At 64.5% G+C, this 10,891-nt stretch overlaps 1 protein-coding gene and 2 non-coding genes across 4 annotated transcripts in view; all 3 read left to right on the forward strand.

Moving 5' to 3' along the window:
- Positions 1–9,808, forward strand: part of CHD8 (chromodomain helicase DNA binding protein 8) — a 32,582-nt gene extending 22,774 nt beyond the window's left edge. For both annotated transcript variants that reach the window (XM_044985283.1, XM_044985282.1), the window contains exons 21-38: positions 218–328; positions 844–1,052; positions 1,217–1,416; positions 1,522–1,678; positions 2,369–2,458; positions 2,632–2,735; positions 2,947–3,061; positions 3,576–3,651; positions 3,902–3,956; positions 4,176–4,380; positions 4,611–4,819; positions 4,959–5,477; positions 6,398–6,546; positions 6,815–7,057; positions 7,347–7,460; positions 7,727–7,906; positions 8,401–8,526; positions 8,893–9,808. In XM_044985283.1, the coding sequence (XP_044841218.1) occupies positions 218–328; positions 844–1,052; positions 1,217–1,416; positions 1,522–1,678; positions 2,369–2,458; positions 2,632–2,735; positions 2,947–3,061; positions 3,576–3,651; positions 3,902–3,956; positions 4,176–4,380; positions 4,611–4,819; positions 4,959–5,477; positions 6,398–6,546; positions 6,815–7,057; positions 7,347–7,460; positions 7,727–7,906; positions 8,401–8,526; positions 8,893–9,372 (3,342 nt within the window). In that variant the 3' untranslated portion in view covers positions 9,373–9,808. The remainder of the gene's footprint in view (positions 1–217; positions 329–843; positions 1,053–1,216; positions 1,417–1,521; positions 1,679–2,368; positions 2,459–2,631; positions 2,736–2,946; positions 3,062–3,575; positions 3,652–3,901; positions 3,957–4,175; positions 4,381–4,610; positions 4,820–4,958; positions 5,478–6,397; positions 6,547–6,814; positions 7,058–7,346; positions 7,461–7,726; positions 7,907–8,400; positions 8,527–8,892) is intronic.
- LOC123348985 lies at positions 3,392–3,494 on the forward strand. Its single transcript, XR_006573300.1, has one exon. It is a non-coding gene; the product is annotated as a small nucleolar RNA U6-53/MBII-28 (small nucleolar RNA).
- Positions 7,133–7,240, forward strand: LOC123348984. Its single transcript, XR_006573299.1, has one exon. It is a non-coding gene; the product is annotated as a small nucleolar RNA U6-53/MBII-28 (small nucleolar RNA).
- Positions 9,809–10,891: the final 1,083 nt, after the last annotated feature.

Raw genomic sequence — 10,891 nt, forward strand, 5'->3', positions numbered from 1 at the left:
CATGTCTCACCTGTATCCCGGTGGCAGGGACAGACGGACACACTCAGAGGTCAGCCTGTGAGTGGGGAATGGAAGTGTGGAGGGACAAGTGGGATGGCTAGACACATGGTGCATTGTAGCTTGGAGATCCAGGGGCACCGCCCCCGCCGCCTACCCCCTTCCCCCCGCCGGCTCCCCTCCCCCCCCACCTCTCTAACCCCCTGGCTGCCTCCACCAGGCGAGCTTCGTGGCCTCAGAGAACCGCACAGATATTGCCCTGGACGACCCCAACTTCTGGCAGAAATGGGCCAAGAAAGCGGACCTGGACCTGGACCTTCTCAACAGCAAGGTCTGGGGGGAGGAGTGGGCACAAGGGGGCATGGGACATGGGTGTTGGGGGTGGGGAACGTGTCCTCTTCAGCTGTGGGGGGAGGGGCTGGAGAGCATCGGGTGGGGGAGGGTGTTGCTAGGGACCCCAGAGCCTCCCATCCCCATGGCAGGCTGGGCAGAGAGAGAGACAGTTGCCCCAGTAATGTGGATGGGCATTGGGTCGGAGCCCTACCTGGAGGAGAGGCTGCTTCCCACTGTGCTGTGAGCCCCCACAGCTTCCTGGCTCTAGCTCTCACTCCCAAGCTTCCCTGGGTTCCCCCCGAAAGCCCCAGCCTGTCCTGAAAGGGAACCCACCTTGGAGAGGTGAAGAGGGGGTCTGGGCGGCAGGAGGTTCTCCCAGCCGGAGGGGTGGGGGGCGTATCCCAGAGCTGCCCTCCTACAGCAGGAGCTGGTTCTGGGGGCTGGGCTGGCAGCGCTCCCTGTGTGCCCCCCCCCCCCCCCCCAATCTAGGTGTAATCAGCCCTCCCCTCCCAGAATAACCTGGTGATCGACACGCCGCGGGTGCGGAAGCAGACCCGGCACTTCAGCACCCTGAAGGACGACGACTTGGTAGAGTTCTCAGACCTGGAGAGCGAAGACGAAGAGCGGCCGCGCTCCAGGCGTCATGACCGCCACCACCCCCTGCACCACTCATACGGGCGTACGGACTGCTTCCGCGTGGAGAAGCACTTGCTGGTCTATGGGTGAGGAGGGCTTGTCAGGGTGTTCCCAGGGCTGGCGCTGACCCAGCCAGTCCCCCAGGGCTGCAGGTGCCGGTGGGAGGGCTTGGTATGGCCGGGTTCCTTGTGGCAGGGGATACTGGGGGAGGGGTCTCAGGGCCAGCACTGACCAGTGCGGCTCCCCGCAGCTGGGGCCGCTGGCAAGAGATCCTGTCCCACGGGCGGTTCAAGCGGCGCCTGTCGGAGCGGGACGTGGAGACGATCTGCCGCGCCATCCTGGTCTACTGCCTGCTGCACTACCGAGGTGACGAGAACATCAAGGGTTTCATCTGGGACCTGATCAGCCCGGCTGAGAACGGCAAGGCCAAGGAGCTGCAGAACCACTCGGGTGAGGGTTCCCAGCTCGCTCCCTGCCCAGCTGCCTGAGAGAGGAGCCGTGGAGCCCCTTGGGTGCGACGCCCTGGGCTGACCTCTCTGTCCATCTGTCCGCCAGGCTTGTCAATCCCCGTGCCGCGGGGGCGCAAGGGCAAGAAGGTGAAGTCCCAGAGCACGTTTGACGTCCACAAAGCCGAGTGGATCCGCAAGTACAACCCCGACACGCTCTTCCAGGACGAGAGCTACAAGAAGCACCTCAAGCACCAGTGCAACAAGTAAGGGACCCAGGTATCCGGGCGCGCACACACGACCCAGGCATCCGCCCCCCCTCCCCCCATGCACACGCTCACCACTAGTGCAAGTAAGGGACCCAGGTATCCGGGCACACGCACACGACCCAGGCATCCGCCTCCCCCCCACCCCAACATGCACACGCTCACCACTAGTGCAAGTAAGGGACCCAGGCGTCCAGGCCCCCCTCAACATGCACATGCTCACCAATAGTGCAAGTAGGGGACCCCAGCGTCCAGGCCCCCTCCCCCCCAGCGCGCACACTCAACACTGGTACAAGCAGGGGACCCAGACATCCAGCTCTCCTTCTCTCTCCCCCACACCCCTCCCATATACGCCGCTGGTACAGGGGACCCTGACATCCAGGCTCCCCACAACAGGCACACACTCACCGCTAGTACAAATAAGGGACCCAGGTGTCCGGGCTCCCCCCAACACACGTACGTACATACGTACGTACGTACGTACAGGGGACCCAGGCATCCGCCTCCCCCCCCCCCCCAACATGCACACGCTCACCACTAGTGCAAGTAAGTGCCCAGGCATCCGGCTCACACACTCTCACCCCACTAGAGGTCCGGGCTGCCCTCTCCTGGCTGGGGATGGGGCCCAGGCCTCTTGCTCCCCAGCATGGGCTCAGTGCTCTCTCTGACCCTGTGATGTCTCTCTGCCAGGGTGCTGCTGCGAGTGCGAATGCTGTACTACCTGCGCCAGGAGGTGATTGGGGACCAGGCCAGCAAGGTGCTGGCTGGTGCTGGTGCCAGGTAATGCACCTTGTGCCCCTCCCACGCTGTGCTCCACTGCCTCTCTCCCCCGTGCCCCTCACTCCTGCCTGTTGTCTCCCGCCCTGTCCCTGGTCCGTCCCGGTCACTTGCCCCCTCTCCTCCCTGCGTCTGGGCCTGCATCTCACTTGTTTCTCTGCCCCCTCTCCTCCCAGCGAGATCGACATCTGGTTCCCGCTGGTGGAGCAGCTGGAGGTGCCAACCGGCTGGTGGGACGCTGAGGCCGACAAGTCCCTGCTCATTGGGGTCTTCAAGCATGGTGCGTGTGTGGGGGTGGGTGTCTCCTCTGGGTTGGCAGCACGGGGCGGGGGGTTGTTACACGGGGAGGGGTAAATTGTGCATGCGGTAGGAAGGGAGTGGACAGGTCCAGAGTGGCTGGGCCAGGGAAGGCTGTTTCTGGCCCCAGTGTGTCTGTGCGCACAGAGAGGGAAGCGGGGTGCTGACCCCTGACCTGTGCCCCTTCCCCCCAGGCTACGAGAAGTACAACACCATGCGAGCTGACCCCGCTCTCTGCTTCCTGGAGAAGGCCGGGCGCCCTGATGACAAGGCCATCGCTGCGGAGCACCGCCTGGATGTGGGGGAGGGGTGAGGATTGTCATGGGTAGGGGCGGGGCACGGGGGCAGGGTGAGTGACTGTCCAGGGCAGTGTGTCTCAAACTTTTGTATTTGTGACCCCTTTCTCCCAGCAAACCTCTGAGTGCGACCCCCCCTTGTAAATTAAAAACCCTGTTTTGTATTTAACACTATTCTCAATGCTGGAGGCAAAGCAGGGTTTGGGGGTGGAGACTGACAGCTTGCACGACCCCCAGTTTGAGAACCCCTGGTCTAGGTGACTGACAGGCCTGGGCACGTGGGTGGGGTGGGGGGGAGTGGCAGCCATCAGGGTGGGGCCTGGGTAACCTGTCCGGAGGGGCGTGCCTGTGATGACTTGCCATGCTAATACCGACCCCCCAGCAGCACTTGGCTCTGCCCTGGCGGGGAATGAGTTAAACTTGCTCCTCCTGGAGTTCTGAGGCACCAGCCCCACAGGGGCTGTGGAGGAGGCGCAGCTGGGGGCAGTTCGGGGGGTCACTAATCCCTCCTTTCCCATGGGCCTCAGGGCGGAGTTTGACAAAGACTGCGAGGACCCTGAGTACAAACCGCTGTCTGGGCCCGCCAAGGAGCAGGACGACGAGGTGAGAGCTACTCCTGGCCACCCCCTCACCCCAGGGTCCCCCTCTGCCCTCAGGTCCCTCTCCACACCGAGTTCCCCATCCCCAGAGACCCCTTCTCCCCCTGCCATAATCCAGCCCCCCATTGGCTCCTGGGGGCATCTGTCCCTGTCTGGGGCAGGCAGCAGGCTGTGTATCGGGCAGGGGGCGGGTGAAATGGCTGAGGGGCACAATACTCCCAGTCCTTAGTGTGTCTCTCCTTCCTCACCCCCAGGGTGATCCCCTGATGCTGCTGGACGAGGAGATCTCGGTGGTGGATGGGGAAGACGGTAAGGGGGTGAGGGAGAGGGTGGCTGGAGCACAGGAAGGGTTAAAGCAGGCACTGTCCTGTAGCATGTAGGCTGGGGGTGGCTGGGAGGGGTTTGCGGTGCAGGGTCCATGCACTGGTGGGGCTCTGACCTGTTGTCCCCCTGCAGGCCAGCCGGGGGAGTGTTGGGGTGCAGAGTCCGTGCACTGGGGGGGCTCTAACCCCCATTGTCCCCTTGCAGGCCAGCCGGCCCAGCCCGGGCACCTGTTCTGGCCGCCGGGCTCAGTACTCACGGCCCGCCTGCGGCGCCTCATCACCGCCTGCCAGCGCAGCTACAAGCAGGAGCAGCTGAAGATGGAAGCTGCAGAGCGGGGGGACCGGCGACGCCGGCGCTGCGAGGCAGCTTGCAAGCTCAAAGAGATGGTGCGCCGGGAGAAGCAGCAGCGGTGAGGCCAGGGCAACATGCAGCCGCAGGGAGGAGGGGAGCCCCACCCTGTTCAAGGACGTGCTGTGGAGACGGGACATGCACCCTGCAGCCACCACAGGCCTCTAGGATGGGGGTGCCTGGTTCTGGGATCTGGGGCGAGGGTGGTGGGGCTTGGGGCAGAGGTGCAGCATCCCAGGGACTGGCTCAGCTCCACGGGCCCGCTGAGGCTTTCCTGTTCCCTGCCCCCAGGTGGACGCGTCGGGAGCAATCAGATTTCTACCGCGTGGTGTCCAGTTTCGGGGTGGAGTACGACCCTGACACGCTGCGTTTCCACTGGGGCCGCTTCCGGGCGCTGGCCCGGCTCGACCGCAAGACAGACGAAAGTCTCACCAAGTATTTCCATGGGTTTGTGGCCATGTGCCGGCAGGTGTGCCGGCTGCCCCCGGCCGCCAGCGACGGTGAGTGTCTGTCTCTGTCTGTCTGTCTGCCAGCAGCCCTGAGTGGGCATAAGATAGGGTGAGGATAGGGGAATGTTGGGGGTCTGGGCTCCCCAAATCTCTGACCTCCGCCCCCCACCACCACCATCTCTCCCCGCAGAGTCCCCAGACCCCACGCTGTTCATCGAGCCCATCTCGGAGGAGCGGGCCTCCAGGACGCTGTATCGCGTGGACCTGCTGCGCCGTCTGCGGGAGCAGGTCCTGTGTCACCCGCTGCTGCAGGAGCGCCTGGCCCTGTGCCAGCCACCAGGCCCCGAGCTGCCCACCTGGTGGGAGTGTGGGCGGCATGACGGGGAGCTGCTGCAGGGGGCAGCACGCCATGGGCTGAGCCAGACCGACACCACCATCATGCAGGACCCCGACTTCTCCTTTCTGGCCGCCCGCCTCAGCTACTTGCATGGCCGGGCTGGGGTGCCTCAACCCCCTGCAGGGGGTGCAGGAGCTGCCACGGCCTCCCCCCTGCCCCCCACGCCTGAGCTGCCGACCCCGCTGCTCCCTGTGCTTCTCCCCAAACCTGACTCGGCTGATGACTCGGACTCCGAGCTCGACCTGGGGAAGCTCTCGCCCTCCACGTCTGGGTCATCATCGTCCTGCTCAGAGGACAGCGACGACGAAAGGGGTGAGTGTGGGACCCCCTGTACACCTCTCCCTGGGCTTTGGGTCACCCATACCCTCCCTGAGCCAGGGATGCCCCCCGCCCTCCACATCCAGGTCATTGTCCTGCTCTGAGGACCGTGTGGAGTGTGGGACCCCCATACCTTCTCCCTGTACCCAGACTGAGCTAGGGGTCTCCCTCAGCCAGCTCTGACTGCAAACAAGGGTGAGGGACCTGACCCCCCCCCCCCCTCAGCCTGTTCCAGTGACTGTGATGAGAAGTGGGGGTGCCCTCCTGGACCACCTCCAGAAGCCCTTAAAGGCCCATGGAGCCAGGAATTCCCCCCCCACACACACTTTGATATCAAGGTGTCCCCCTCTGGAGTGCAGGGAAGTCCCCTGGCCTTAGGGACAAGCCCCTGGGGGGGTGGGGGCGGGGCTGTCTGTCTCTGCATCCTCCTCTCCCTTGTCTCTCTCCGCAGGCAGGGCAGCCTGCAGGATGGGTGCTGGCCGTGGGAAGCAGGAGGCCTCCGCCTCCCTGTGGCAGGAGTGGGGGGCAGGGGATGTCTCTCACCATCCTCTGTCTCCCCCCACCCTCACCCCCTAGGCATGATGCCCTGTGGCAGGAGTTGCCTATGGGGTGGAGCGTCTGTCTCTCACCATCCCTCTGGCATGGTGCCCTGCGGGGGGAAGCTGTCCATTAGGGGTGTGGTGTCTGTATCACCACCCCCAGGCACATGCCCTGTGGGGGGAAGCTGTCCATGGGGGGGGGGGGGCTGTCTGTCTCTTCCCACCCCCCACACCTGGTGCCCAGCGGGGGGAAGCTGTCTGTGGGGGGCAGGGTGTCTGTATCACCACCCCCAGGCACAATGCCCTGCGGAGGGGAGCTGACCGTGGGGGGCGTGGGGTGTCCGTCTCACCACCCCCCTCTTTCCCCACCCCCAGGCACCATGCCGTGCGGGGGGAAGCTGTCCGAGGAGGAGGAGGAGGAGTCCCTGCTCTCCCTGCCCACCTCCCAGGAGGGTGACTCTCCCCAGCCCACTGCCCCGGAGCTGCTGCTGCAGGAGCGGCAGCGTGCTCAGGAGTGGCCCAAGGTACTGCTCCCTGGCCGGGGGAGGGGGACACAAACCCAGCCCCGATCATCTGAGGAGCTGGGTGGGGCTGTTGGGGGTAGGTTCTGTGGGGGTGTGTAGGGGTTATGGTTACATGGCAGGTTTTGATGGGGTGGTTGCTGTGGCTCTGTGGGGGGGATGGGGTGGTTGCCATGGGTTCTGGGGGGGAATGGGGTGGTTGGCATAGTTACGTGGCTTGTAATGGGGTGGTTGGCATGGTGACACTGACACGCCCCCCTGTCTCCCCCAGGACCGGGTGCTCATTAACCGCATCGACCTGGTGTGCCAGGCTGTGCTGTCGGGGAAGTGGCCCTCAAGTCAACGCAGCCAGGAGCTCTGCGGGGGCCAAGGGGGAGACATTGCCCCCCGGCTGCCAGGTGACTATGCCAGCTCACCTGCTACCCATGCCTGCCCCCAGGAGGAAGCGCCAGCCCTGTACACCCGTCTCCGGCACAGCCCCGAGGAGAAGGAGTTCACTGTGCAGATCAAGGACGTGAGTGGAGGTTTGGGGGTGCTAGTCCCATGGGAGGGGGCACGGGGGTTACAGGGGATCTCTCTCCAGAGGTGGTGCCTGTGATGACTTGCCATGCTAATACCGACATCTCCCTGGCAGTGCATGTGGCTCTGCCCTGGGGAGAAATGAGTTAAACTCGCTTCTCATGGAGACCTGAGGTGCCTGCTCCCCTGTGTGTCTGGGTGTGTGTGTGTGTGGGGGGGGGTCATGCTGGGATGGCATTGGCCCCCGTTTCCCGGCCCCCATGCTGATCCTGTCTCTCTCCCAGGAGGAGGGGATCAAGCTGACATTCCAGAAGCATAAGCTGATCCCCAATGGCACTCTACATGAGCGGCACCCGCACCCACTGGGCCACAAGAAGAGCAGCAAGAAGCTGGTGGAGGTGAGGGGGTGGGAGCGCGTATCGGAAGGGGTGGGGGTCCAGCGAGAGCTGCAGAGCCTGGGAGGTGAGGTTGTATGCAGAGGGGTGTCGGCCTTCGTGGAAGCTGCAGTGCCTGAGGGAGGGTCTCTCTCCTGACTGGGGGGTCTCTGCCCCTGCTGGAGCTGTAGTACCTGGGGAGGTGGGATTGCTGGGTGGGGGGGTCTCTCTCCTGGCTGGTGGGGCTCGGTGGGGTCTCACTCTCCTGACTGGGGGTGTCTCTGCCCCAGCTGGAGCTGCAGTGCTTGGAAGGGCTGCGGGGCCCCGACATCGACCTGGAGGCGCGGATCCCGGTTGTGCACAAGGCGAATGGGACGTTGCTAGTGGGGGAGGCGGCCCCACGCCGAGCTGATCTGGAGGCCTGGCTACATGCACACCCTGACTTTGCCATTGACCCCCGCTTCCTGGCTGTGAGTGTCACCCCGCCCCTCCCTTCTGTCAGGGCCATGCCGGAGAGCCCGGAGCCCTCAGGCCCCAGCTTCCTGCCTCTTCAGCCTGGGCTCCTGCTCCCCAGTGCCAGTCTGGACATGGGAGAGAAATGGGCTTTGGACACGGACACGCACACACGCCTCTCTCTTCCTCCCTGGTGCAGCTCCCCCCTCATGTGATCCACCTGAACTGTCCCCTCACTCCCAGAGACACAACTGTGCCCGGAACACACTCCAGGAGTGTTCAGCAGGCCCAGGGCCCTATGGGAATGGACTCTGCTTGGCCCCAAATAGAGGGAGGCTCTGATAGCTACTGCACCCTGGTGCCATGAGGCTGCTGTCGGGTAGAGGCCCTTCAGGGAGGTGGGGCTCTGAGCAGTTGCTCCGCTGAGGGAAGCAGAGCCAGAGCTGAATAACCAGTTGTCACTTTCTCTTGCCCTGATCCCTGTGTGTCATTTCCTGTTCCCACCCCCCAGTACATGGAAGAGCGGCGCAAGCAGCACAAGTGGCACCGGTGTAAAAAGACAGGCCCAGTGGAGCTGAGCTGCCTGCCGGGGTTGGAACGGGGCCTGGGGGCTAGTGGCTCCCAGAATGGCAAGAAGGTGAGAGGCAGGTGCTAACCCCTCCCTGTCCATCCCCTTCCATCTCACCTAGGGTTCACCCAGCCCCCTCCCGTTGATCTACCCCCCACCTTTACCGTTCACCTTCATACAGCCTGTTCTAACACTCTACAAGGGCAGGGCCAGAGGCTGTGTCTGTGTCTGTCTGGATTCTCCTTGGGTTTCATCCCTCAGATCCCCCTATGGTGTCTGCTCCCTTGGGAGAGGGGTGTGACAGCGAGGAGGATCTCTAGCTGCTAGGCAGAGGGCTCCACTGTCCTTGCTGGGGGCAGGCTAGCCCCATAGCGGTACTGGACTGGGGTGGGGAGCCTTGCACCACTAATTCCTCACCTCTCTCTCCCTTCCCAGGGCTTCGTGACTGACCCTGTGATGAGCCGACTGTTGCCAGGGCCATTGGAATCTGAGGGGGGCCTGAAACAGCCACGGGGTCGCCGGGCTGGTGTGGAGCTGTCCAAGATGGTATCCCTGATGGGCGGGGCCGGGCGGAGCCAGCTGGGGGTTATGGGGCCTCTGTCTTTACACGGCCCCTTCCAGCCTGGACCGGCCCCTGGCTCTTCCCTGCCATACATGCCCTTCCCTACAGCCTCCTCCTCTGGATCCCTGCTGCACCCAGGGTTGGGCCATGGCAGCTATCCCCCAGGCCCGCACATGCACCTGGGCTCCCTGGGGCACCCGCAGCCTGACGAGGAAGAGGAGGATGAGGAAGATGAGATAGACGACTTGTCTCAGGGCTATGCCAGTTCAGAACAGGACTTCTCCCTGCTCGATGACCCCATGATGCCAGCCAACTCGGACTCCAGTGATGGTGCTAATGACGGAGGCGACTGAGCTGAACAGACGGAAGGGGGTACTGGAACTCACTGACTGTGGGGGATGGCTGGAGCGACCCTATGGTGGGCCCTTAGCATCTGTCAAACAATCCTCTTCCCCTGCTGGGGGTCAGGGTACCGAGTTGGGTGGACTCTGCCCTGACCTGGGGTGATGGGTATGGGCATGGGCATAGAGCCTGTCCTGGGGCAGGGGAGCCTCCCTGGGCTAGATGTATGGGGGCTTGGCCAGTAAAACTGCACCCCAGCATGAGGCAGCAGCTGTGGTCACCCCCCAACCTGTGGCATTATCGGCCAGTGTGCATCCTTGCTCCTTACTTGGCCTTCAGGGGGTGGCAGCCCTTATTCTTAGCCCCAGCGGTGCAGGGCCCAATGCTGTATTGTAGGGGGGAGGGGGGCTATATTTATATAAATATGTAATATGTCTTGTGTAATAGGGCAAGGGTGGGGAGGGGATGCTGCGGTGGGGCCGGGACCCTGTGGCGGCTGCCATGTGGCTGGAGTGGGTGAGGGGTGGGGGTGGGGTGGCCTGGGTTAGCGCTTCCTGTAGTTGGATTTTTTTTTCTAATAAAAGAAACAAAATGCACAAAAAAATCCCCCAACCCTGGCATATGCGGTGGGCGTGGAGGAACGGTGGGCTCCTAGCTAGGCCTGGGTTGAGGGAGCAAGTCTTGCCTAGTTTCTCAGCAGCTGTGTCCTGTGAGCAGCTGGGCTCTGCAGGCTCCAACATGGGACTGTGTGTCAGGCCTCTCCCTCCTGCTGCACCTTCCCCTGGGGTGGCGTAGCCGGCCACTGGGGGGGCGAGCAGGCACCCAGCCCTGCTCCCATCTGGGGCCTGAAGTCTGCCCCTTGCTGGAGTGTCAGCCTGGGCTGCCTGCCCCAGCCCCTCCAGGGCCAAAAGGTGGGAGAACAGCCAGGCTGCCTGCCCCCTCTCTTCTCTCCCCCACCCCCACCTGGGCCCTAGGGGCTCCCTGCCCCTCCCCCCCGGCCTGGCCCATGGGGGCTCTGTGCCCCTCCCCGGGGCCCCCTGGCCTGGCCCATGGGGGCTCTGTGCCCCTCCCCCTGTCTGGGGCCCCCTGCCCCCTGGCCTGGCCCATAGGGGCTCTGTGCCCCTCCCCCCTGTCTGGGGCCCCCTGACCCTCCCCCCCATCCTGGCCCCACCTGCCCCCCCGACCCACGGGGGCTCCCTGCCCCTCCCCCCACATCCTGGCCCACGGCGCCCCGCTTGGCCACTCCCCTCTTGAGCGCGCATCAGGTTTTTGGCGGGGTGCGCGTGCACGCGAGAGGGGCGGGGGAGGGCACCGCGTGGGAGCCAGGGTGTCACGTGGTCGAGGGCGCGCGGCGGCGTAACCACGTGCTTATCACGCGGGAAGGGGCGTAGCGAGGCCACGCACGCGTGGCGGGATCACGTGCCCGGTGCGCACGTCGCTGGGGGAGGCCGGCGGGGCGGGGCGTCTCGGGGCCGCGCGCTGGAGGGGGGGCGAATCCCCGCGGGCGTGAGGCGCCGGCCCGGAAGCGGA

Source organism: Mauremys mutica, chromosome 13 (genome assembly GCF_020497125.1).
Source record: "Mauremys mutica isolate MM-2020 ecotype Southern chromosome 13, ASM2049712v1, whole genome shotgun sequence".
Lineage (NCBI taxonomy): Eukaryota > Metazoa > Chordata > Testudines > Geoemydidae > Mauremys > Mauremys mutica.